Source organism: Bos taurus, chromosome 20, assembly GCF_002263795.3.
Source record: "Bos taurus isolate L1 Dominette 01449 registration number 42190680 breed Hereford chromosome 20, ARS-UCD2.0, whole genome shotgun sequence".
Taxonomy (NCBI): Eukaryota; Metazoa; Chordata; class Mammalia; order Artiodactyla; family Bovidae; genus Bos; species Bos taurus.
In genome coordinates, this window is record NC_037347.1 from 71,648,821 (window position 1) to 71,676,197 (window position 27,377).

The following is a 27,377-nucleotide window of genomic DNA, read 5'->3' on the forward strand; positions in this document are numbered from 1 at the left end:
GTGCTTCCACTGAACAGCAGTGTTTCTACAAACAATGCCAAGACTCGATGTGTCTGTGAAATCAGCTCCCACCATTGAACCCACTTCCTCCAACGGACACATGGGGCCTGAGCAAGGGGCAGACGCTGGCCTTCAGCACAGGTGCCTGTGGGCCTTGCACTGAGTGACCTGGAGATGCCCCCTCCCTGGGCGTCAGTGTGGACACCATACCTGGCCACTGGGAGTGGCCCTCTGCCGTGGCCCCCACTACGCCACCCAGCGCATCCTCGCCCTCAGAATGTGGTCATGTCCAGCATTCAGCTCAGGGACCACCATGGTGCAGGCGTGTGGTGGCCACCACAGGGCCGGTCACTTGGGTCAGCCGCCACAATCTGCAGTCGCTGTGGGTATTTACTCAAGAAGTAACTCAGAGTGAAAATTCTCTCATTAAGTGGAAAAACAAATGTATTTTCATTATCATGAGGCGCAGTAACTAATAACTGGTAACACTCAACTTCACTAATTCACAAACCATGCACGACTGAATCCTAGACTCTCAGGCTGGTCAAGCAGGAGCCGGTCTGGACTGACGTGCTAGCAGACAGCAGCCGGCAGGAAGCCTGGGAGACAGCCACACCTCTCCTGTGCCAGGACTGGCTGTGAGAACCGCCTCTCACGTCTCTAAGGTTGTGTGTAACTCCTCCAAGAAGAGCCCTCCACGTGAATTTTCTGCCTCTCGTGAGGAAACAACACGGCATGCACTCTGGTTCTAGATGGGTGAGGAAGGACGGGGCCCTCAGAGCAGCCCAGCACCCACACACTGTCCGCTAGGAGGAGAAGGGGCGAACGCCGGAGCCATCCTGCAGCCACCTCGGAGTGCGGCCGCCAGGAGCCGCGTCCAGCCGGGCGGCGCCAGGTCGAGACTTCGCCCAGGGCTCCCTGCTCCTCAGGTGCAGGTCTGTAATTCGCGTGGTGTAGAGAGTAACTCGCAGGCGCTCCTGGCATCATCCACCTGCCTGTGGGTTCACCCACCACACCCACCGCATCGCCTGCTGGCAGGTCTGCTCCCGGGGAGGCCTGACCTTGAGCTCAGGCATCTGAAACCTGAAAGCGGCTTCTGGGCAGGTCTGCAAGGTCATGACTGGTGAGGTGGTGGCAGGAAACTGTCAGTCCCTGACAGCAGTTCAGCGTTTTTATGGAGCAACAGTTTGGAAGTGTGCACACAGGGCGGGGGGTGGGGAGGGGAGTGCTTTCTGACACGAGGCCGTCTGAGGCTGGGGTCACACCGGTTACTTGAGGAGCTTGGCCACGTTGAGGCTGGGAACCACGATATCCTTGAAAATGGGCACGTAGTCGGGGCTGGCCTGGGCCGGGCCCTGCTCCAGTGTCTCGATGATGGTCTGCTTCATGTCCCGGCTGGCGTCCCCCCGCATGGCCAGCAGTGCCCCGATGTGGTCGTCCCTGGGGGCGAGGGGGCATCGGGGTGCAGCTGCAGGGGAGCCCCTCCCTCCCTCCCCCACTAGCCCGGAGGAGGGCCCAGAGACAGCACAGGATGGGAATTCAGAAGCCTGTTTGTTTGGCTACCTTCTCCCTGGTACACCATGTCCAGGGACGCCCGGCACCGTGACTCGAGAGCCTCACAATGGACTCTGACGCATGCTCTGCCCACGTCGCCATCTGCAGGCCTCAGGGTCCTCATAGAAGCCCAGAGCTGCCACACTCCCCCCACCGTGGGGGCTCCCACCTAACACCTGGGACCCTCCCCCTCCCCAGCGACTTCAGGGGAGACTCTGCTGGTACCTGATGTCTGGGTATTTGCTGACCAGAGTCGAGACCTCCAGGTAGAGCAGAGAAGGGTCCGTGAGCTTAATGACCTCTGCGACAGCGACGATGGTGTCACAGTAGCTGTCCATCTCCTCTCCAAAGCCCTGCGGGATAGCAGGGCGCTGAGCCGCACATGTACCCGGGGCGCACCCCCGCGCCCACCTCTTTCACAGCAACCCCTCAGGACTTGCTCCCCAGAGAGGGCTCAAGAAGGGGTAGGGGGGCAGCCCGAGCTCTCTGACGGATGGGGACACTAAGTGCCCAGCCCCCGCCCCCAGGCTAGGCAGGTCCCAGCAGGAAGAGGCAGCGCACTCACGGAAGCCAGCTTGCGGAAAAGGAAGCGCAGCTGCTCGGCCTCCCGCACCATGCGCTCCGCGCCGTCCTTGCGCTCCTCAGCGCTGCGGAAGGAGATGCGCTTCTGCATGACGGCCCGCAGGTACTCCTGCACCGCACGCCGGTGCGCCTCGGCGATCATCCGCTGCGGACGGGGCGCGGTCAGCCTTCCCGTCTCAGTGACACGATTTCAGTGTCTACAAACTGAGCTCTTCTGAGGCTTTCCTACAAACTCTAATTTAGCAGGGCAGCAAGTTCACCGTGTTTCGCGTCTGGGAAAAGGGCAGGCGCAGCAGCCAGGTGGCCGCAGCCAGAAGCTGGCGCCGCCGGGCGCCCTGCGGTTCAGGCCTGTCCTAGAATAAAGAGCCCGCAGGGGCGCCTGCCTGCAGCCTCGCCCGACATGTTCTGGGCACAAACCTGCTGCTGAGTGCTTCCTGTGGGGGTAAGGTGGTGGGCGGCAGCTGGGCCTGCCTGACTGACACCCCTTCAGGGGCTCGCGGGCCACCCGGGGGGCACTGGGGCTGGTCTCCTCACCCTGCCGGGCTTGCACACACCTCTGAGCGTCTCAGCTCAGGGGGAGTGTGGAGCTGATGGGAGGACTGGGATCCGGCCAGGCCCCTGCTCGGCCCCTCCCACATCACACCCGTGCTCAGAGGGCTCCTCAACACTGGTCTCTGCAGACAGCACGTCTCTGGACCATTTTGGAGAAGGCCGTGGTTCTCTCCAGAGCCCACCCTCAGTGACAGACAGACCCCAGGCAGTCACCTGTGAACATGTGAGCACAAAAGTGCTGACACGACACTCATCATTAGGGCCCCGAGACACGAGAAGCCCCTTCCAGCAGGGAAGCCAGGAAGCTCCTTCCCCGCACTGAACCGAGGGGGACCCCAAGGGCCCCAAACAAGACAAAGTGAGACGGCGCCCAGCCACTCAGGGACCCGGGTGAGGCCAGGCTCTCAGCAGAGCAGACAATCCCACATTAGAGGGTGAGCCACAAGCCCAGGCTGAGCACGTTAAACATCACCGTCAGATCAAAGCACAGAAGGTTCAAAAAAACAAAAGGTGGAACCAAAAACTCTACAAGCAACAAGAAATTCAAAACTGAAAGAAATGGTCCCACCTCTAACCACCAGAAGCTCCCGACACTGGACCATTAGGGACTCCCCTCGAGGTCCGGTGGTTACGACTCCTCACACCCAGCACAGGGCCCTGGGTTAGATTCCTGGTAGGGGAACTAAGATCCCACATGCTGCAGCTAAACACAGGCGACTACCGAGTCCGCACACTTGAGAGCCCTCAAGCCGCAGTGAAGGCCCAGGGCAGCCTAAACAAACAAAAAAATAAAAACCCAAAACACCAGGTTCTCCCTGCATTACTCTGATGGCAGAGTTAGAATTTAAACTTTCAAGGGGCAAAGATGCCCCTTCCTAGGGGTCCCAGCCAGGGCAGTAAGACGAGAAAACACAAAGACACGAGGACCAGACAGGAATCTGCAGGGTGACACTGCTCACAAATGCAACAAGCATTTCCAAGGAGCCCTGAGGGGACCTGGAGACCCACCTCTGAGTGTCTGGGCCTGAGTTCCCTGTATCGAAGCACTCATGCTTCCGTAAGGCAGAAACAGAAACCCTGATTTTAAAGCAACAATGGCAAAAACCACCCCACGCCCTGACGATTATCCCTGAGCTTCCCCAGCGGCTGCCTGACACCTGAATGGGGATGGGGGCATCTCATGGGTCCCAGAGGGACCGGTGAGCCCTGTGCTGAGTGCTGCCCGCCGGGCCCAGAGCACAGACATGCAGCGGGCACTGCCACTCCCCGGCCTCTCGTCAGAGCCGTGGCCGGTGCCCCGCCCTCGCTCGGCCCCGCCACCACGGGGCTCTAGGCCTGCAGCTGTGCGGTGTGGCCGAGGGCAGCATGGTGGACGCCCCATCGCCTCCACGCCCTCCACCTTCAGACACCAGTGTCTCCAACCTGCTTGGGGCACAAAACCACCCCTGAATTCTCACCCTGAGAACTAATGACACCAGATTCTACAGGAGATGCCTGGGGGCTGAGACCACATGGGGCCCCATGCTCTTACCTTTCTATATGGCTTCTTAATTTTGGCAAAATCATTGAAATAGTCTTCCACAGTGACACAGATGATGTCTACAGCGTTTGACCCTAACAGCCACTTCTTTGTCATCAGTTCATTGAGATGTTGCTGGAAGCAGAAACCACAGAAAACATCCTCGTGCCGGCCCGTCATGGGGAGTGGGGAGGGGGGAGCCAGGGGTCCACCTTTGCACACCTGCCTGAGGCTGTGATCATGACCGCCACACTCGTGCAGAAACTGCACACACACACTACCCACACGAGACTGACACTACACCTGATGGAGGTATCTGTGCATGAATGTTTCACCTGAACTGACTACATCTATTTATCGTGTGCATGCTCTGTAACTTATGCACTCAATTCTGATGGACATTTAAAATGTCTCATTTTTCAATTACAAAGAAGGCTGCAGTGAATCTGTATGTTTCTGCAGGTGAAATTCCCAAAACCAGAACTGCTCAGTCAAAAGGTAGCAAACTACAACCCTCATGACTGCTGCCTCCAACACATACCAACTGCCCCCCAAACCGCACCAATTCACAGTGCTGCAAAGAATACAAGAGTCTCTTTTTTTCCTCAAGCCCTATCACTGTGTGGTAGAAATGTTCTTAATCCATGCCATCCCGTAAGCAACACAAACACCGCTTTAATCTACTTTTCTTAGAAGATTGGTAAGACTGGGCATTCTGTCTCCTACTCAGGACATAAGATTACTCCCTTTCCTGTGAAATATTACTCATGTCCTTTGTCTGTTTCTCTACTGTCTTTTTAAACAGTTCGTTTGTTTTCTAACCATTTTTGAGACAGACATGAAATATCCCGCCCATAACCCCAGGAGCTCCTCCCTGCAGGACCCAAAACATCATGCCTCTGCTTTTCAGCATATCCTCGTTCCTGCCATCCCTGAATAACGTGAGCCATTTCCCTGTTTCAAGGAAACTCACGTGCTCGTCACACTCCATGCCTCTGAGGTGACCTGCCTGGGCCTCACTCCTGACTGTGCGCTGTGCTCGACTCAGTCCAGAACTTGCCAGTGAACACCACCAGCTCCCACCCCAAAACTGACGGGACACTTCCTGGAAGCGTGTCTATGCGAAACCGTGTCGGGAGGGCCCAGCACAGGGTGGGGGAGAGGGCGCCCACCTCCAGGTCCAGGAAGACTTCCTCCAGCAGGCTGCCGCAGCCCTCTTTAGCAATGGCATCCAAAACCCCATCCATGCTCGGCTGGCTCAGAGACACGCCTTCTTCCGCCTCGTGCTTCAGATACTTCCTTTTTAAACTGACTATGGACTCTCTGCAGCAGACAGACAGGGTGCCGTGAGGCGCCCGCCTGCCCACTGCCGCCCGCCCGCCCGCTGGCCTGCCCCGCGGCTCACTTGAAGGTCTGGCAGTTGTTGACCACAGCGACCATGTACTGCACGTAGCAGTGCGGGTGCTGCCGGTCCCGGAGATGCTCGTCCCTGTACAGCTGCGCCTCCTCCTTGTACCTGCGGAACCGGGTGGTCAGCACGGCCCGGCCGGCACCATGCCCAGCAGACGGGCCCACCACTGGCACCGCAGCGGGGACTCAGACTGAAAGACTGCGAGGCGGGGGGGCGACCTACGCCAAGAGCAGCTCATCAATTAAAACAGAGTATCATAAATTTCATATCAGGCATTGAAATATGACTCCATATTCTGATTATACAAATATTCTGAAACATTTGTAACTGGGAAAGTATTATTTTATCTGACATGTAACTCACGTAGAAACTCATACAGTAGTGTTGGGAATATGATCAAATGTTAGATAAAACGTCCTTTTCTGAAACTTTCCCCAAAGAAGTCAAAGTAAAAATACATAAGACTTTAAGATGTCAGGAGCAGAAACTGAAATGGCCGCACACTTCACTTCTGAACGTTTTCTGGAGATTCTCAGACAGACACAGTAGCAGAAGAACACAGCACACCTGCGTATCTGTGTATGTTTTCAGAGGATCTTTAGGAAGGAGCAAACTCAGAACTGGTCACTAAAGGGGAGTAATTAAGCATTAACTCCACTGTTCTGCCCAAAGCATGGCTCAGTTAACCATACAGCTGAGGCTGACGAGGAGAATGTCAGCTTCACAGAAGAATCCCAACAAGACGCCCTGCTCAAGGCACGACTCTCACGGGTGGAGGCCGACGGGGACTCTGTGCAGGGCCGGGCCGTCGGCACCTGAGCCACCGGGGCAGGAGTGCGGAGAACGCCTGCTGCGTTCCAGCCCAGCAGTGAGGAGACACAGAAGGGCCTCAGCCTTTAGTCAGTGTCTGGTCCGGGGCAGACGGCAGGCTGAGGCCCGGTGGGAGAGCCCTGGGCGCTGGACAGGAGGGCCAGGGGCCTGGGGGCAGGCCGTCCACGGACCCGGCCTGGATATACAACTGTGTGAGCAGGGACGTCCAACACCAGTGGGGACCCCGAACGCAGCGAGGGGCCGCGGGGGCCAGCAGCCACTCGTGGCTGTCGTGTGCACATCAACGGCACTGAGGTCAGGGCAGGCAAGCATGTGAGCCACGCTACAGGGTCTGGCGTCCACAGTCAAGCACGGCTGACCCCTGAACAATGTGGGTTTGAACCTCACAGGTTCATGGCCACGTGCATTTTTTCAGTCACCATGCCCGCTGCCCAATGGGAGCCGAGGCTGGCTGAAGCTGCGGACTCGGGACAACAGGCAGGACAGCCGCTTGGGAGGTGCTCTGTGGACCTGCAGCTGCAGCTGCCCTCCAGGGCCCGGATCTTGCTCCGAGTCAACCGTACTTCAGCACAACCGGGGGAGAGGGTGGCTTTAAATGGAGCTCTGACGCTGGACGATGGGCAAAGAGGCTCTCGTGTCGCTCTGCTTCTGTCTGTGTCTGAAAACCTCCGTCATGAACAGTTCAGAGGTGAGGTACTGGTCTTTGAGTACCTTCCTTCCTTCTGAGGGAAGGTGGCCTCCCCAGCCCCCCAGGAAATCGGACACCAGGAAGGCAGTCTGGAGGAGGCCCCCACTCCACCCTGGCAGGAGCTCCAGCCCCCCTCCCCCCACTCAGGCCCCCCTCGCACCCGGGACCCCAGGGGTGCACCCGCACAAAAGGCAGAAAGTAAGACAGGGTGTGAGTTCTAAACAGCAGGAGCAGCTGACTATGATGAGTCCAGCCTTAAATTCTTTTTAATACTAGCCAGACTAAGATCAACACAGTTTAGCTTTTCATTAAAAAAAAAAAAATACACTTTATAATTAGCGCACTGGTAAGAATACATACCTACTTAAGAAAGAATTCATTTGCTGAAGACACAAAACTAGTACCTTTGTTTTCAAATCTTCACTTATCTGAGCAGCAACTTGAAGGTTCTGCTCGAACATCTAAAAATCGAAGAACTTATGAACTTTGATATAAAGTCACGAAGATACAAGTTTCCCATATCAGTCCCCCGGAAGTTAATTGGTAGTTAGGACAATTGAAATTCAGAGAGAAAAATGAAGCCACTTGAAAAATAACAAAGTTAATTCAACAAACACACAAAACTTTCTCAGCAGGCTGAAAAAAAAAAAAAACCCCAGTGAACCATTTCCTGATCACCTACAGACAGGCTGGCCTCCCCCAGGGGAAACACACGTTCTCACGGGAGATGGGGGCTGGGGTAGCTGAGGTCACATGGGGACCGGTCCCGGCATGCGGGTTCCTTAGAAGAACTGGGAGAATACACCCTGAAGCTGGGAGAATACACCCTGGAGCGGGGGTGCCAGATGAGGACAGGTGGGGAAGGACCAGAAGGCAGAGCCTGCCCCCGTCATCACAGGACATCAGTCTCCAAATAAGGAGAGGGTGGGCCCAACACGCCCGGGACCAGCTCCGTGTTTCAGCAGGAGAGTGTGTGAACATGGCCAGCAACTTCTGAAAGGAGACTGGACAGGCCAGGAGGAGGCAGGCAAGCACACTCGAGGACACAGCAGGCGTCAAAAACCAGACTGCTCATAAGAGCGCATGATTACCCTGAAAACCCACAGGACTCCCCCAAAGTACATCGCATTAGACTCGCCTAGGCAGTGTTTATGAAGACGAGCCTTGGCCAGCTACCTCAGGAAGTAAGCGCCAGACACATAAAGTAATTACTGGGTTGGCCACAACATTCGTTGTTTTTTCCGTAAGACAGTTCTAGTAGCACTTAGTTGTCTTTAGTTTCATTCAAACAATTCTGTTAGACTGTATCCAGACAGCTTCATATCAGCATGCGTTTTTCAAAAATTGGCGAATTTTTGTGAAGCCATTTTAACATTGAAAATGGAAGAAAAAAGTAATTTTTTGGCATATTATGTTTTACTACTTCAAAAGAAGTAAAAACGCAACTGAAAGGCAGAAAGATTCACGCAGATGTATGGCAAAGGTGCTGTGACTGACCAAACGGGAAGCGGTTTGCAAAGCTCCGTGCTGGAGATGCCTCGCTCCGCAGTGGGCCAGACCAGCTGAAGTTAACAGCAATCGTATCGAGACATTAATTGTGAACAGTCAATGTTCTACCACATGGGAGACAGCCAACATACTCAAAATATCCAAATCAAGTGCTGAAAATCATTTGCACCAGACTGGTTATGCTCATCTCTTTGATGTTTGGGTGCCATGTAATTTAAATGAAAAAAAAAACCTTCATAACTATATATCCACATACTAATTAACAAAAACGTTTCACTGTTAAAACAAATTGTGACAGATAGTGAAAAGTGGATCCTATACAATAATATGCAACAGATGAGATCCTGTGGCAAGCGAAATGAACCACCACCAACCATACCAAAGGCCCGTCTTCATTCAAAGAAGGCAATGTTGTGTATATGGTGGGACTGAAAGGGAGTCTTCTATTATGAGCTCCTTCTGGAAACCAAACAATTCCAGCAAGTACTGCTCCCAATTAGACCAACTGAAAGCAGGACTCGATGAAAAGCGTCTGGAATTAGTCAACAGAAAATGCATAATCTTCCATCAGCACAACATAAACCCGCATGTTTCTCTGATGACCAGGAAAAAGCGTTACAGCCTAGATGGGAAGTTCTGATTCATCTGCTGTGTTCACCAGACAACGCACCTTCAGACTGCCATTTATCTCAGTATGTATAAAATTCTTTTAGTGGAAACAATTTCAGTTCTCTGGAAGACTATAAAAGGAACTGGAACAGCTCTTTGCTCAAAAAGACAAAAACTTTTGGGAAGATGGGATTATGAAGTTGCCTGGATATACGGCAGAAGGCAGTAGAACAGTGAATTTGTTGATTAATAAAGTTCTTGGTGAAAATGAAAAATGTGTCTTTTATTTAAAAGTTGAAGCACTTTTTGGCCAACCCAGTAGCTTCTAGTTTGAAATAAAAAACCCCTAGGAACACAGAAGATGTAAGGTTTTGCGACCATGGGCAAAACTACTTGGCAAGCCTGACCCCTGGCTCTCCAGCTCTGGAGAGAAAAAGGCTCTCCCTGAGGTCAGCGTGCAACTATGTATGTGTGAAGCCCCTCAAGGCCCCACGAAGGGTTGGGGCTGGTGTGTGGGTGTGTGTGTGTGCGTGTGTGTGAGGCCCCTAGAGGCCCCACGGGGGGTTGGAGGTGTGTGTGTGTGTGTGTGTGTGTGTGTGTGTGTGTGTGTGTGAGAGGCCCCTAGAAGCCCCATGGGGGGTGGAGGTGGAGGGTGTGTATGTGCGTGTGAGAGGCCCTGCGGCCACGCACCTGGAACACGATGGCGGGCAACGTCGTCTGATAGTAGCCGTCCTGGTCGGCCTCGGGCTCCGTCTCCTTCATCCAGTCCTTCTTGTCCGTCTCCAGGGCCTTCCGCAACCAGGCGATGATGTTGGACTGAGCCACAGGGAGGACAGAGCCGGCCATGGAGTCAGCCTGCCCTCGGCCCCTCTCCCTGGGCCCCGAGGGCTTGGGAGGCGCCGCGACCCGCCCGCCCGCCTGCCCCTCCAGCTCCCGGCTCAGTGCTGGAGGTGGGCAGGCCCCCTGCACATCCAGGCGGCTGGTCTCAGCCCAGGGAACAGGCAGGTCCATCCTCCAGTGGAGCAGGTTCCGACCAGTCCAGAAGGGGCCGCCTTCCCTCCACCCCGGCTCCGTGTGGGACCAACCATGACTCACGGTCAGAGTGGACATGTAGGTGTCCAGCAGCGCGGAGACCACGTCTGCAGAGAGCAAAGGCTCCAGGAGGGCCACATCCACCTCGGGGGCCAGCTCTGCGTTCCCCATCATTTCCACGCTGCAGCAAAGGGGGGCAAACAGACAGACTGACCACCAGGGAGGCAGGAGAGACGGACAGACAGACGGACTACCAGGGAGGCAGGAGAGACAGACAGACAGACTGACCACCAGGGAGGCAGGAGGATGAGATAGACAGACTGACTACCACGAAGGCAGGAGAGACAGACATACAGATGGACTACCAGGGAGGCGGGAGAGACAGACTGACTACCAGGAAGGCGGGAGAGACAGACAGACGAACTGACCACCAGGGAGGCGGGAGGACCAGATACACAGACTGCAGGCTGACTACCAGGGAGGCGGAACGACCAGACAGACAGACTGACTACCAGGGAGGCAGGAGGATGAGACAGACTGATCACCAGGGAGGCGTGAACCCCTCGGCAGGGCTGCTCCTGGGCCGGGGCTCACTCAGCTACAGGACTGGAGTGAGGCAGCCCCCTCCTGCCGCCCCATCTGCCCAGAGGCTGGAGGGGAGGTCCATCTGCCCCTCATGGCACCCTGGGGACGCGGAGGGCCAAGCAGGCAGAAGGCCCCAGGAGCCGGGGAACAAGCCCTGGGTCTAGACGCGAGGCGCGGGTACTAGCCCTGACGCTCCTGCGAGAGGACGGGGCCCAGAGTGGGCACCACCTGACGTGTGCACCCGGCCCGCGGGGCCCAGGAGGCCAGAATGCGGAGCGGCGGACTGAGTCTGGGAAAGAGCTTTCACAAAAAAACATGAAAGCGAGGTACGAGGCTGGGTTCCCAGAAGGCCTGGGCTGACTGCTCCGATGACTCCTTAAACACGGGTCCAGAGTAACAACCCTAGGTATTAACGGCATCCAACACCTGTAAGGAACCCCAGGTCTTCCTACGTGAAAAAGTGCATCATGACACTCTGCAAACACCCAAAGACCATTTACAGTCTAGACTATTTCTGCCCCAAGAACCTTAATCCTGCACGAACATGTTTCTAGTGTGGAAACAGCCCAATGTTTCCCTTGAGAAAGTCCAACACAGCAGAACATGATGAGCCAGGAGGCTGTCAAGAAACCGCCACTGACAAGACAGTGCTGACCACGCGGTGCGCGAGAGACAGATGAAGCCTGAACCACGCAGCCACGCAAGTGCACGCTCCGCAGTCTGGGGGCTCGAGCACGGCGGGGGCCCAGACCCCAGACTCAAGTCCGGCTCCCTACCGGCCGGCCGACTGACCCTGGGCACAGTTCCCCCAGGCCTCAGGGTGAAGGGGACGGTGAGAGGCCTTCCGCGGGGGTGACCCACGGGGCCTGTGCACTGGGGATGGCTGTGGTAGGCGGCCGGCACACAGGAAGCTCGGAGGCCCCAGCCCCGCCCAGCCGCTGCAAGTACGTCAGCCACAACCAACAGACGTTTTCTTTCTCTTCACGTTTTCCTGTACTGAAACGTACACACGTACACGTTCTTTACTCTAAGTGGTTACCAAACAACAAACAAAACACAAACCAAAGAAATCCCCAAACCAGGCTTCCATGGTGGTTAAGAATCTCCCTCGCAATGTAGGGGACACTGGTTCAACCCCTGATCTGGGAAGATGCCACATGCCGTGGAACAACTAAGTCTGCACGCCACAGCTGCTGAAGCCCGCACCCCTAGACTGCGTGCTCCACAAGAGCAGGAGCCCCCACGGTGAGAAGCCCGCGCACCAGACTCAAGAGGAGCCCCACCCGCTGCACCTGGAGAAAGCGCATACACAACAAAGACCCAGCACAGTCAAATAAGCAAATAAACAAAAGCAATTAAAATGTAATTTAAAAGTCACTAAACTTTAATAAAATTAAAATTTATCAATTAAAAAAATACTTAAAAAAATCCTCAAACCTTACTACTAAAACAAGAGGTTCAATTTCTACACATTAGCAACAAGACAGGCTAGGATAAACTGTGCTTCCCTCTCACTGCTGCTGCTGCTGCTGCTGCTGCTAAGTCACTTCAGTCGTGTCGGACTCTGTGCGACCCCATAGACGGCAGCCCACCAGGCTCCCCCGTCCCTGGGATTCTCCAGGCAAGAACACTGGAGTGGGTTGCCGTTTCCTCCTCCAATGCATGAAAGTGAAAAGTGAAAGTGAAGGCGTTCAGTCGTGTCCGACTCTTAGCAACCCCACGGACTGTGGCCCACCAGGCTCCTGCATCCATGGGATTTTCCAGGCAAGAGTACTGGAGTGGGGTGCCATGGCCTTCTCTGTCCCTCTCACTAGCTAACCTTAAAGACTTTGAGAACACCCTACCACCGCCTTGTTCTTCAAGTCCAATCTCAAAATGATGCTGGCACACAGTGGCTCACGGCCCCTTCACGGAGTGACAAAACCTCAAGGCTGAAGATCAAAAGGGTGGCTGATTCTCTGAGCACGCAGGGGAGAAGAAACCAGACTTGGGTTGTCAGAAGCCCGAGAGAGAAATTGGGGCCCCTTCAGCAGCCATGCGACTGTGCAGGTCATGGAGCCTCCGGGTTAGATGGCCAACACCTCCTGCTCCTGGGGTCACTGTGGGGCACACACAATGTTGAGCTGTTCCCCACTGTCCAGGCGCAGGAGCCCCTCAAGCACAGGAGCCTTTGCACGACCCAATCCCGGGTCACAGGCAGCCCAGGAAGGAGACGCGTCCACCAGAGGCAATGCCTGCGGGTGCCAGGTGCCCGCCCTGGGTCGAGGACCCAGCAGCTGTGCAGACTGCCAGCAGCCTACGGAACAGGAGATGTCAGGTGTGAAGGGGGCATTACCTGGTGTAAGTGTTCAAAACCCAGGTCAGCAGGCTGACGATCTCGTTTGCTTCCAGGTCCTCCGCTGCGAGGTCCTGCATGCGCGCGCTCAGGGCCTGGTGGTAGGTGCGCAGCAGGCTCCGGAAGATCTCGTAGTGCGGAGGGAAGCACTGCGCCAGCAGGTTCTTGGCCACGATGAGGTCATCCAGCACGTACTTCCGTATGATCTCCAGGTGGCGCACGAGCCACATCCTGTCCGACTCCCTGGTGTCCGCCTGCGTGCCCTCGATCCTGGTGGTCACTGTTCTGTCCAGGATGGTGAACATCTTCTCCTTCCAGTTCTTGGGTCTCCCGGGAGGCACGAAACCAGTTTGCTTTTTCCGGTCAAGTATGCGCCGGTCAATCTTCTCTTCCCTTTCGATGATCCTGACGACAGAGACGAGCAAGGTGGGGTCGCGGCGCACGGTGACCAGTGACCTCTGCAGCACCATCCACAGCTGCTTGGCCAACTCGTCGGACAGCCCCTGCGTGCTCCCGAAGTAGCTGTGGATGAGCGTCATGTCACGCGTGTTCCCGCTGTCCATGCGGTACTGCTCGTACATCAGCCCGTCCCGGGAGCACTCCAGGTCCATCAGCTTCCGGTGGGCCTGCAGCAGCTCCCCGTGCTCTATGAGGTCCTGTGTCTCCCTCACAATCTCGGGCACTGGGGGGAAGGCAAAGACGGCACCGTGAAACACCAAGGTGGAGCAGCTTGGGGTGCCAGGAGGGCAGCAGGCAAGGGCAGCCAGGAACCCGCCCCCACTGGACAACCAGCACACGCACAGGACTTGGGTGAGGGGCCACACACTGTGGGGCTGTGGAGGCCACTGAAGGCTCACACCTTCCAGGGAAAGGCATGAACAGTATTTCAGCTCTCAGCACAGTACACACGTAGAAACTGACTGCAAATGACCAGGAGAGGCACAGGCTCAGAAAGACCTGAGAAGACTTTAAGTTTACATGCCAGCCTGGTCCTCAAAAGAGACGCAGCCTAAGACGTGGAAACAGCAAAAATGATAATAAAATCGGCATACCCTGGCAAAGAGGAACATCTGACTCCAGAGCTACGTGTTAATTAGATTCAAATGTCCACTGCTCAACAGCAGCACAAGGCAAACAAGGATGGGAGGAGAGAAGAGAGATTCAAAGAAAAAAAAAAACAGAAACCATCCCTGAGAAGGACTAGACAGTGGACAAGACAAGGACTCTAAGATGAGTGCTTCAACATGCTCAAAGAACCACAGGCAAACATGGACAAAAGTGTAACTGAATGGAAAATTTACTTCAGATTCTCAAAACAGATTTGAGTGAGCAGAAGAATGAATCAGCAAACTTGAAGACAGGACAAAGAAAATTATCAATCATGAGGCTAAAAAGGAAAAAAACTAGAGAAGAGAGGACAGAGCCTCAAGGGCTTGTGTTTCTCCACCGGGCTGACCGAGGGCACATGTGGGAGCCGAGGCGGCGGCAAGGGCGGGCACACCTGCCTCCCAGGGGCCGCGCGCGCCCACCAGCTGAAGGTCTGCAGTGACCCTGCATCAGGCAAGCATACTGGCACCACTTTCCCAACATCACTTGCTCATTTCATGTCTCTGTGTCACATTTTATTCTTTTATTACCTTAAAACATCTCACATTTACAGGACATTCCATCTGAGAGCAGAACACACTCTCCTCTCACAGCACACAGAACGCTCTCTGAGATAGGTCACGTGTGCTGGCGAAGCCCCTGCATTCACGCCCACTCTCTGTGACCCTATGGCCAGTAGCCCACCAGGGTCCTCCGTCCATGGCAAGAACACTGGAGTGGGTTGCCATGCCCTCCTCCAGGGCATCTTCCCGACCCAGGGTCCAACCCACGCCTCTGAAGTCTTCCGCACTGGTAGGCGGGCTCTTCACCACCCGTGCCACCTATGCGAGTCAAGCCCTGGTAAACCTGAGAAAACGAAATAGTACCAAGTATCTTTCCTGACCAGAAGGTTAAGGATTAGAAATAAATTACAGAAAAAAACGTAAAAAACATAAACACGTGGTGGCTAAACACCATGTTTCTAAATAACTAAGAATCACTGAGGAAACTGAAAAGTACACAGAAACAAATAATGATAAAGACTCAACAGCCCAAACCAGAGGGACGCAGCAAAAGCAGTTCTAAGAGGGAAGCCTGCAGTGATTCAACCCCACCTCGAGAATCAAGAGAAGGCTTAAACAAACAACCTAACCTCACACCTAAAGCAACTGGAGAAAGAATAAACAAAACCCAAAGTTACCAGAGAAAAGAAATTATAAAAATCAAAATAGTAAATGAAGAAAATAATAGCAAAACGCAATGAAACTAAAAGCTAGTTCTTTGAGAAGACAAAATTGATAAACCTTTAGCCAGGCTCATCAAGGAAAAAAGGGAAAGGATTCAAATAAAAGAATTAGAAATGAAAATGGAGAAATTATTAATACAACTGACGCTGCAGAAATACAAAGATCATGAGAGACTACTCTCACCAACTATATGTCAATAAAACTCACAATCTAGAAGTGAACAAACTCTTAGAAAGTGTAACCTTCTAAGACTGAGCCAAGAAGAAGTAGATAATATAAACAGACCTGTCACAAGCGATGAAATTGAAACTATAAATAAAAATCTTTCAACAAACAGAACTCCAGAACCAGATAGCCTCTCAGGCAAATTCTACCAAACATTTAGAGAAGAGCTAACACTCATCCTTCTCAAACCCTTCCAAAAAATTGCAGAGGGAGGAACACTTTCAAATTCATTCTATGAAGCCATCATCACCCTGATACCAAAACCAAAGTTTAACAAAAAAAATTACAGACCAATATCACTGATAAACATAGATGCAAAAATCCTCAACAAAATACTAGCTAACAGAATCCCACAATGCACTAGAAGCATCATACACCATGACCAAGTTGGAGTTATCTCCGGGATGCAAAGATTCTTCAATATATGCAAATCAATTAATGTCATGCGCCATATTAACAAATTAAAGAACAAAATTCGTATGATCCTCTCAATAGATGCAGAAGAAGGTTCTGACAAAATTCAAAACCCATTTAAGATAAAAACTCTCCAGAAGGCGGGCAAAGAGGGAACCTACCTCAACACAGTAAACGCACATCCAACAAGCCCACAGCAACCATCGTTCTCAAAGGTGGAAAAACTGGAAGCATCTCCTCTAGGAACAAGACAAGGGTGCCCACTCTCACCACTATTATTCAACACAATTTTTGAAGTCCTAGCCAGGGCAACCAGAGAAGAAAAAGAAATAAAAAGAATCCAAATTGGAAAATAAGGTGTAAAACCATCACTGTCTGCAGATGACATACTACTACTATATTCACAGTATCCTAAATCCTAAAGATGCCATCAGTTAGAACTAATCAATGAATTTGGTAAAGTTGCAGTATACAAAAGAAATAAACAGAAATCTCTTGAATTATTAAGGAAACAATCCCATTTTTCATTTTATCCAAAGATCAAAATACACACGAATAAATCAATCCAACGAGACAAAAAAAAGAAATGCAACAAGGCAAAGTGGCTGTCTGAGGAGGCCTTACAAATAGCTGAGATACTAAGAGAAGTAAAAGGCAAAGGAGAAAAGGAAAGATACACCCAATGGAATGCAGAGTTCCAAAGAAGAACCAGGAGACAGAAGAAAGCCTTAAGTGAACAATGCAAAAAAAAAAATAGAAGAAAACAACAGAATGGGATTTAGTGATCTCTTCAAGAAAACGAGATACCAAGGGAACACTTCATGCAAAGATGGGCACTATAAAGGAGAGAAACAGTAAGCACCTACAGAAACAAACAGGATTAAGATGTGGCAAGAATACAAAGAACTGTACAAAAAAGATCTTAATGACCTGATAACAATGATGGTGTGGTCACTCACCTAGAGCCCAGACATCCTGGAATGCGAAGTCAAATGGGCCTTAGGAAGCATCGCTACAAACAATGCTAGTGGAGGTAATGGAATTCCAGCTGAGCTACTGCAAATCCTAAAAGATGATGCTGTTAAAGTGCTGCCCTCCATATGCCAACAAATTTGGAAAACTCAGCAGTGGCCACAGGACTGGAAAAGGTCAGTTTTCATTCCAATTCTAAAGGGCAATGCCAAAGAATGTTCAAAATACCAAATAATTGCACTCATTTCACATGCTAGTAAAATAATGCTCAAAATCCTTCAAGCTAGGCTTCAGTAGTAAGTAAACCAAGAACTTCCAGATGTTCAAGCTGGATTTAGAAAAGGCAGAAGAACCAGAGATCAAATTGCCAACATCTGTTGGATCATAGAAAAAGCAAGAGAGTTCCAAAAGAATATCTACTTCTTCACTGACTATGCCAAAGCCTTTGACTGTGGAGCACAACAAACTGTGGAAAATCCTTCAAGAAATGGAAATACCAGAACTCCTTACCTGTCTCCTGAGAAACCAGTGTGCAGGTCATGAAACAACAGTTAGAACCGGACCTGGAACATCAGACTAGTTCAAAATAGTTCAAAATTGGGAAAGGAGTACATCAAGGCTGCATATTGTCACCCTGCTTATTTAACTTCTATGCAGAGTACATCATGCAAAATGCCAGTCTGGATGAAGCACAAGCTGGAATCAAGATTGCCAGGAGAACTATCAATAACCTCAGATATGCAGATGACACCACCCTTATAGTAGAAAGTGAAAAGGAACTGAGAAGCCTCTTGATGAAAGTGAAAGAGGAGAGAGAAAAAGCTGGCTTAAAACTCAACATTCAAAAAACTAAGTTCACGGCACCTGGTCCCATCACTTCATGGCAAATAGATGGGCAAACAGTGGAAACAGTGACAAATTTCATTTTTCTGGGCTCCAAAATCAAGGCAGATGGTGATTGCAGCCACAAAATTAAAAGACATTTGCTCCTTGGAAGAAAACCTATAACAAACCTAAACAGCGTATTATAAAGCAGAGACATCACTTTGCCAACAAAGGTCCATCTAGTCAAAGCTGTGGTTTTCCAGAAGTCACGTGTATGGATGTGAGGGCTGGGCCGTAAAGAAGGCTGACGCCAGAGAGCTGAGGCTTTCAAACTGTACTGGAAAAGACTCCTGAGCACCCCCTGGAGTGCAGGGGGGCTTTCCTGCTGGCTCAGATGGTAAAGAAACTGCAATGCAAGAGACCCAGGTTCGATCTCTGGGCCAGGAAGATCCTCTGGAGGAGGAAATGGCAACCCATTCCAGTATTCTTGCCTGGGAAATTCCATGGACAGAGGAGCCTGGCGGGCTACAGTCCACGGGGGTCACAAAAAGTTGAACAAGACTGAATGTCTAGTCACGGTGGGTGGACTGCAAGGAGGTTAAACAAGTCAATTCTAAAGGAAATCAACTCAGACTATTCACTGGAAGGATTGATGCTAAAGCTCCAATACTTTGGCCACCTGATAGGAAGAGCCAACTCACTGGAAAAGACCCCGATTCTAGGAAAAACTGAGGGCAGGAGGAGAAGGGGGTGCCAGAGGAGAAGATGACTGGATAGCATCACTGACTCAATGGACACGAGTTTGAGCAAACTCCAGGAGATAGTGAAGGACAGGGAAGTCTGGCGTGCTCCAATCCAGGGGTGGAAGGAGTCGGACACCACTTAGCAACTGAACAAGAGTGACAGTAAGGAGACAAACGATCTATACGCAGAAAACTGTTAAGACAGTGAGGAAAGACAGCAAAGACGACACAAACAGACGTAGAGATACACCATGTTCCTGGATAGGAAGAATCGATACTGTGAAAATGACTATACTACCTAGAGCAATGTACAGATTCAATGCAACCCCTATCAAATTACCTGGCATTTTTCACAGAATTAGAACAAAAAATTGTGCAGTCTTTATGCAAACACAATAGTGGTACAGAACCCATCTGCCAATGCAGGTTAAATGGAAGAGACACGGGTCAGTCTCTGGGCCTGGAAGATAGAAATTACAGCTATACTGGCAAATTACAGCTATAAACACTTACATTAAAAAGGAAGAAAGATTTCATATCAACAACCTAACTTCACAACCTAAGGAACCAGAAAAAGAATAAGGTAAACCTTCACCTGTAACAGAAAAGAATATGAAAAAGAACAGAATATACATACATATATGTGTGTAACTAAACCACTTTGCTGTATACCAGAAACTAACACAACATTGTAAGTCAACTATACTTAGTTTCAATATTCTCCCAATCCCAAAGAAAGGCAACGCCAAAGAATGTTCACACTACCACACAATTGCACTCACCTCACACGCTAGCAAAGTAATGCTCAAAATTCTCTAAGCCACACCTCAACAGTATGTGAACTGAGAACTTCCAGATATTCAAGCTAGATTTAGAAAAGGCAGAGGAACCAGAGATCAAATTGCCAACATCCGTTGGATCACTGAAAATTCAAGACAGTTCCAGAAAAACATCTACTTCTGCTTTATTGACTACGCCAAAGCCTTTGACTGTGTGGATCACAACAAATGGTAGAAAATTCTGAAAGAGACAGAAATACCAGATCACCTGACCTGCCTCCTGAGAAATCTGTATGCAGGTCAGGAAGCAACAGTTAGAACTGGACGTGGAACAACAGACTGGTTCCAAATCGGGAAAGGAGTATGTCAAGGCTGTATATTGTCACCTTGCTTATTTAACTTATATGCAGAGTACATCATGCAAAATGTCAGACTGGATGAAGCGCAAGCTGGAATCAAGATTGCCGAGAGAAATATCAATAACCTCAGATGCGCAGATGACACCACACTTATGGCAGAAAGCAAAAAAGAACTAAAGACCCTCTTGATGAAAGTTAAAGAGGAGAGTGAAAAAGTTGGCTTAAAACTCAACATTCAAAAAACAGGGATCTTGGCATCTGGTCCCATCACTTCATGGCAAATGGGGAAACAATGAAAATAGTGACAGACTTTATTTTCTTGGGTTCCCAAATCACTGCAGATGGTGACTGTAGCCATGAAATTAAAAGACACTTGCTCCTTGGAAGAAAAGCTATGACCAACCTAGACAACATATTAAAAAGCAGAGATGTTACTTTGCCAGCAAAGGTCCATCTAGTCAAGGCTATGGTTTTTCCAGTGGTCATGTATGGATGTGAGAGTTGGACCATAAACAAAGCTTTTTTTCCTGGGCATCAATGAATTGATGCTTTTGAACCGTGGTTTTGGAGAAGACTCTCAAGAATCCCTTAGAATGCAAGGAGATCAAAGCAGTCAAACCAAAAGGAAATCAGTCCTGAGTATTCATTGGAAGGACTGATGCTAAAGCTGAAACTCCAATACTTTGGCCACCTGATGCAAAGAACTAACTCACTGGAAAAGACCTTGATGCTGGAAAAGAGTGAAGGCAGGAGGAGATGAGAATGACAGAGGATGAGATGGTTGGATGGCATCACTGACCGGATGGACATGAGTTTGAGTAAACTCCGGGAATTGGTGATGGACAGGGAGGCCTGGAGTGCTGCAATTCATGGGGTCTCAAAGAGTCAGACGCGACTGAAGTGAACTGAAAGGAAAGAAAGCTAAACCTAAAGCTATCAAAATAAATGAAATAAGACTAGAGCAGAGATAAACAGAAAATTGAAACACAAAACAGAAAAATCAAGAAAACCAAAGGTAGTTCTTTGAAAAGATTAACAACTGACAAACCCTACCCAGATGAACTAAGGGAAAAAGAAGACTCAGGTACTAAACAGTTAAAGCGAGGACACTACTGCCAACTCTGCAGGAAAAGAGTTAGAAGAGAGCACTGTGAGCAAACGCAACCCAGCGGGGTAACCAGATGAAGTGCACGTCCCAAGAAACACAAAACCTAAACCACCAAGAAACAGAAAGTCTAAATAACCAGTAAGCGGCTTGGAGGAGGGGCCATGGGGAGTATCATTAACAGCTGCAGACTTTCAAGTTCTTCTTTCAGTTTTACTGAGACATAATTCACACACAGCTCTGTGCAGAGTTCCAGTTTTCAAGGTGAAGACAGTCCCTGAGATGGACTGTGATGATGCCTTCACAATGATATAAAAGTACCTCATCTACAACTGTTCACTTAAACGTGATCAAGACGATAGACTTTATACTGTGCATATTTTATAGTTTTTAAGAGTGGAAAAGAAGAACAAACAGGCTTTGTTCATAATACTACAGAATTACAGGCAATGATAAAAGTCTGAAGGGAGACAAACAAGCACAACATTTTCTTGGTAAAAACACGCTCCTAACAAAAACGACGTCTACATCACAGCCTCGCTTTTCATCAAAAGAACATTATTTTCAACCTCTATGGATGAACTGGTAGTTTTTTGATCACTTGGGTTATGTGGATCCAAATGCCATGTGGATGAAAAGGTAACTCTTTAGTCTTCTGGTGTTCATTTTACAAAACCAGAAGAAAATGACAGTCAACAAGAAATTATAAGATGGAAATCAACTAAGAAGGCTCTAAACGTCATGAAGGAGATCCTGGCAGGGGGGCCGGTCAGATTCCAGGCTGCCAAAGGTCACCAGGAGGGACTGCTGCCAGGGGCCAGCACAGCAGGCGGTGCTGGGCCACTCACGGGGGCAGAGCAGGGCCCCAGTTGTCAGGCCCAGGGTGACGAGAACGCACAGAGGGACGGCTGAGTACTCAACAACGCTGCCACCAGACATACGCACCCAGAGGAACAGGGCCACTCGTGTTGTGGTTCACAGCGGTGGGCGGAGGGGAAGAACCACACCGGGTTACACGCAGGCGCCAAGCAGCATGAACACTCGGAGACCAGACACCACAGGAGGGACGGGAAGGGGCCAGACCACCCTGAGGCTTCTGGCTGGGATGCTGATAGCTGTGACAAAGACGCGGGGGGAAGGGACTCGGACGGAGGGACTCGGGGAGGGACGAGCTCCCGGGGGCAGAGCACGAGGAAGCTGGCTGGACACAACAGAGCCCCTGCCCTGGTGACGGCTGACACGGGGCCCAACCGGGCTACGGAGCGCTCTTCTTCATGCCAACAGGTACTGGGACAGGATTCTGAAAGGGTTACTTCTGTCCTTGCCACCCTGATTGGCCCCAAGGATTCCTGCAGGCCCGACCTCCATCGGGGCTGGGTCTAGGGCATGCCCACCCTCAGCCTCCGGCTTGTGCACAGGCCTCCTGTCTGGGAGCTGCTGCTCAGGGATCTCTCCCGCGCCTGGCAGGGTCCCGCGTGCCACACGGCGGCAGAGGGAGAGCGCACATCTCTCCCCGTGCATACGTGTTCAGCTCTCCATCTGTCCCTCGGTCCCCACAGACTCAGAACCACACTCTACCAGCCCTCATCTACTCAGCAGACCACCCATCCACGTTCAAACAAGACCCTAACCATGCAGGCCGAACCACACCTCTCACCCACTCTAGGGGGCCCACAAAACATGTCGCCCCCGGAAAGCTGAAACCCCCCGCAACACAAGCAGGCCGAGGACACACGTCCGCCGGCAGCTACCTGAGAAGATGTTCTTCAGGTTCTCCACGGCGGCAGCGAGCTGGCTGTGTCGCACGACCGCGTCCTTCACATCCTTGAGGCTCTCGATGGTGTTGATGCTCTGCCTCCAGTCCTTGCTGACATCCGCCAGGGACTGCTGGATGTCCTTGACGTCATTTAGCGCGTTATGGAGCTGGCTCAGGCCCGTGCGCACGCCGTCCAACTGTGACTGGATTGCAGCCTAGGGAAGACACAGGGGTGAGCAGAGCCAGGCCGGACCTGGAGGCTCAGAGAGTAGAAGAGAGGCGCTGCGGTAACAGAGACAGTCAATAAGCAGAACAGTAATGCTTTCAAGCTTTGTTGAGAAAACCTCCCAACACTCTTCATGCAGCCCTTGGCCTGAAAATGCTAGACTCCACTGTGGGAATGCCCTGGGTCCCATGGCCCCCCTTAAATGGTCTCCTAGGACTCTGCACACCATCTCGCAGGCATCCTCAGCTTCCTAACAGGCCTGATCTCAATGGAGAAACAGTCAGGACTTGTCATTAACTTAAGTGGAGAGGGCGTTCCTGCCACTCAGCCAGAACCAGACTCCGCCCTAGGATGGCGGGCCCCAGACACAGAGCTGGCCCATCTGACGTTCAGACTCACTCTGAGAGTCCATGGAAGTGCCGCCCAGGGAGCCGCACAGTCAGTCAGAACGGAGAGAGCATGAAGGAGCAGCAGCAGGTGCATGGGAATAGGAAGGGAACGACAGGCCAGCACAATGGAAGTCAGGAACACCTTTCACCCATAAATCGTAAGTAGCACTTAAAAATAACTAATGATTTCAAAAGACCACACAACTGTTAGTTAATCCATGAGTTTCCAAAAGAGATTAAAATTCTGGATAAAAATGCAGCAGGTCTAAACTATTTTTTAAATTGATATGAAACTGTTTCAAGTTAGTCCAACAGGTCTTTGGCTGCCTTGCTGTTGCAAATGAATGACCCACATCCTGTCTCGTCAAACCTGCCATAACCTGGGCACCAATGTTTTCAACTGGACAGACAACTTCACTACCGTATCAGTGCAAGAATTCAGTTCAGTTCAGTTTAGTCGCTCAGTCGTGTCCGACTCTGCGACCCCATGAATCGCAGCACGCCAGGCCTCCCTGACCATCACCAACTCCCGGAGTTCACCCAAACCCATGTCCATCGAGTCGGTGATGCCATCCAACCACCTTATCCTCTGTCGTCCCCTTCTCCTCCTGCCCTCAATCTTTCCCAGCATTAGAGTCTTTTCCAATGAGTCAGTTCTTCGCATCAGGTGGCCAAAGGATTGGAGTTTCAGCTTCAACAACAGTCCTTCCAATGAACACCCAGGACTGATCTCCTTTAGAATGGACTGGTTGGACCTCCTTGCAGTCCAAGGGACTCTCAAGAGTCTTCTCCAACACCTCAGTTCAAAAGCATCAATTCATCAGTGCTCAGCTTTCTTCACAGTCCAACTCTCACATCCATACATGACTACTGGAAAAACCACAGCCTTGACTAGACAGACCTTTGTTGACAAAGTAATGTCTCTGCTTTTTAACATGCTATCTAGGTTGGTCATAATTTTTCTTCCAAGGAGTAAGAGTCTTTTAATTTCATGGCTGCAGTCACCATCTGCAGTGATTGTGGAGCCCAGAAAAATAAAGTCAGCCACTGTTTCCCCATCTATTTCCCATGAAGTGATGGGACTGGACGCCATGATCTTAGTTTTCTGAATGTTGAGCTTTAAGCCAACTTTTTCACTCTCCTTTTTCATTTTCATCAAGAAACTCTTTAGTTCTTCACTTTCTGCCATAAGGGTGGTGTCATCTGCATATCCGAGGTTATTGATATTTCTCCCGGAAATCTTGATTCCAGCTTGTGCTTCATCCAGCCCAGTGTTTCTCATGATGTACTCTGCATATAAGTTAAATAAGCAGGGTAACACTATACAGCCTTGAGGTACTCCTTTTCCTATTTGGAACCAGTCTGCTGTTCCATGTCCATGCGAGAATTAATCTTCCTCAAACGCACTCTCTTAAATCCTCAAGACTGTTGTGCTGCCAGTCAGCAGGCCGTGGTCTTAACATTTTTATAACTATACCAGGCATGCATTGTTTTAATAAAATCCAATTTCTCCATGTGAATTAAGTTGAAAGCCAATCCAAATCATAAAAGACTGACTTTCTTTCTTGCCTCACTTTCACACACACTAATAAATGTGTAGTGCTCTCTTCCTTCCTGCCCACAAGGCCAACAGAATGCCTGGTACACAGTCAGCGTACTACAGTGTGTGCTAAAAGAACCCAAACAAAATGCTCTCTGGACACACTCGGTGGAAGAGCATTTGCTAAAGAAGAAAAACCGTTATTCTGCTAGTGTTTTTTAAAAAGGTAAATGGACACTTCGGGATGCTTAAAGGGGTTGTTCCTTTGGTGTTTTCAACATCCCCGTCTAGTTTGTCAATCTACTAACTGGCAATATATTATTGGAAAAAATGTGCTAAATCAAGGTAATGTCCATGTCTGCCTTCTTCCACATCCTCATAATGTCCAATTTGGCAAAACTGTAACTTTGTTAGATGAACCTGAACCTCAAGATAAAAGGCCTTGTCCCGCTGGGGAGTGCAGCAGGCGCTGGTGGCTACCGTGACCTCGTACCTTTAATCTGGCCTCCACAGAAGCCTTCTTCCGGGCCTCTCTTCTGCGATACTGCTCCACTTTGTCCAGCTGGTCAGGGCGCTGCAGCATTCCAGCAACCCTCTGGACCGCTGTTGCGACAGCCTCCCGGTCAGTCTCCTTCATGGTTACAAAGCAGGGAGGATCTCTTCACCTGTCATACTAGAGGCATCCCGTGTCCACAGCTAGATGGGGAACAGGGAGGGGGGATGTGTTACAAAGGTAGAAATGTTAGTGACAAAACTTACCCCCTCCACCAACAGTCAGCAGTCCACGGCAGAGCTATAAGAGCATCTGAGATCATCAACCCAGTAAACTGAAATCAGAACTAGGATTATGAACTCCTCGATAAGAAATACAAACTTTCAGAAGTCAATTTTACCGTAAAGTGGAGCAGGGGCAATTACAGGCACTAGATATTAGCACATAGAGGAAGCCAGATTACTCACACCAGACGTCAGTCTCCAGGGCACTTCTCTCCCCTAGACAGGTCCCCTTTTCCCATTTCCAGAGCCTTTACACCGGCCTGAACTCCCTGGAGGGGCGGCTGTGCCAGGAAGCCCCGGTGAAGATGCGGAGGCACAGGGCCAGTACACACCTCACCATCCCCGCCAAAGTTTCAGCACCCACCCTACGATTCCCCTCAAAAATCACTACCTGTAGAGTCTCAGATCCCACGTCTTACTATTTAACAGCCTTAGTAAACAGGTGAGCGGGCAAACGACGCTCTCCTCAGGACAGCGCACTCCTGCCTCTGTGCCGGCTCCACCAACATCCGACCCGGGGAGCTCGGGAGCGTCCGGCAAAGAAGAGAGCGGACCTCTGCCGTTAGCCGCCCGTTTCTACGCATGTTTTCCGTGCACCAATCCAGGACGCTCCCCATTCCCTCCGCAAACGCTCTCGGAGCAATACCCAAGTCCCCGCAGACCCTGAGGGGCGGGACCCGAGTGCCTCTGGCGCCCTCACGGTCCTGGGCTGGCGCGCCGGGTCTCCTCGCCCCACTTCCGGGCCCTGGGCTGCGCCGGGGCCGAGGCGCCAGGGGTGGCCGCGGGTCTCCAGGCCGCCGCCCGCGCGCTCAAGTCCGCACCGGCTCCCTCCTCCTGGCCTGGCGCGGCGTTGGCCCCGTCACGGACGCTAGCCTCTCGACGGGACTCAGAAGCCCCCGGGGCCCCCCCGGCCGCCTGCACCGCCACCTGGCCGCGCCTGCATGAGTCGGGGAAAGGGACGGCGGGCGGGGACCGCGACCGCCGCCCAGGCGCCACAGCTCGCCGCAGCCTCACCTCGCGGGTCGCAGCCGCCGCCTCCGCCGCCCGGAAGTGAGCGCTCCGCTGGCACTTCCGCCTCCGGCCCCGAGACTGGGAGGGCGGGGCCTGGCGGCTCGGACGTGGGGCGCGGGGCGCGCGGGCTCAGTGACTGTGAAGGCCGGCTGCAGATGGGGCCACGGCACCTAGAGCGGGGCTGCGGCGCGCACACACGTAAACACACACACAGACACTGCACACACATAGACAGACACATAAAGACACAACAGACACCCCAGACACATATCACATATAGACATGCCACACACTCCACACATAAATGCCGACACCGCACCACATGCACACACCACACACACACAGACTTCCATACCCACACGTACACCATAGACACCACACACGCTTGAGTACACAGACCCAGGTCAGTATCTGTGTGCAAACGCCTGGGCCACAGAGGCAGGGGCAGGAAAGAGGAGGTGTGTGAGCCCCCTACCTGTGGCCATGCCAACCAGAACCTACAGTCAGCTGATAGCAGATCACTCTCCAAGGGCCAGGACTTAAGGGCCTGACTGGCTCTGAGGGCTGATCCCTCTGTTATTTCATCTGTCCCTAATAATTTGTGAAAATATAGCGCCATGCTGGGTCAGGAATATCCCCTGGAGAAAGAAATGGCAACCCACTCCAGTATTCTTGCCTGGAGAATCCCCATGGGCAGAGGAGCCTGGCGGGCTACA

At 51.5% G+C, this 27,377-nt stretch overlaps 1 protein-coding gene across 4 annotated transcripts; it reads right to left on the reverse strand.

Moving 5' to 3' along the window:
• Positions 1–426: 426 nt before the first annotated feature.
• EXOC3 (exocyst complex component 3) lies at positions 427–26,702 on the reverse strand. 4 transcript variants are annotated; one of them, XM_005221661.5, is made up of 13 exons: positions 26,665–26,702; positions 25,367–25,569; positions 22,714–22,933; positions 13,208–13,889; positions 10,351–10,468; positions 9,946–10,071; positions 7,498–7,598; positions 5,613–5,723; positions 5,380–5,530; positions 4,220–4,342; positions 2,120–2,281; positions 1,780–1,907; positions 427–1,440 (listed from the first exon to the last, which is right to left on the reverse strand). In XM_005221661.5, the coding sequence occupies exons 2-13, from the start codon at positions 25,508–25,510 to the stop codon at positions 1,269–1,271; spliced, it is 2,238 nt and encodes a 745-aa protein (XP_005221718.1). In that variant the 5' UTR covers positions 25,511–25,569; positions 26,665–26,702; the 3' UTR covers positions 427–1,268.
• Positions 26,703–27,377: the final 675 nt, after the last annotated feature.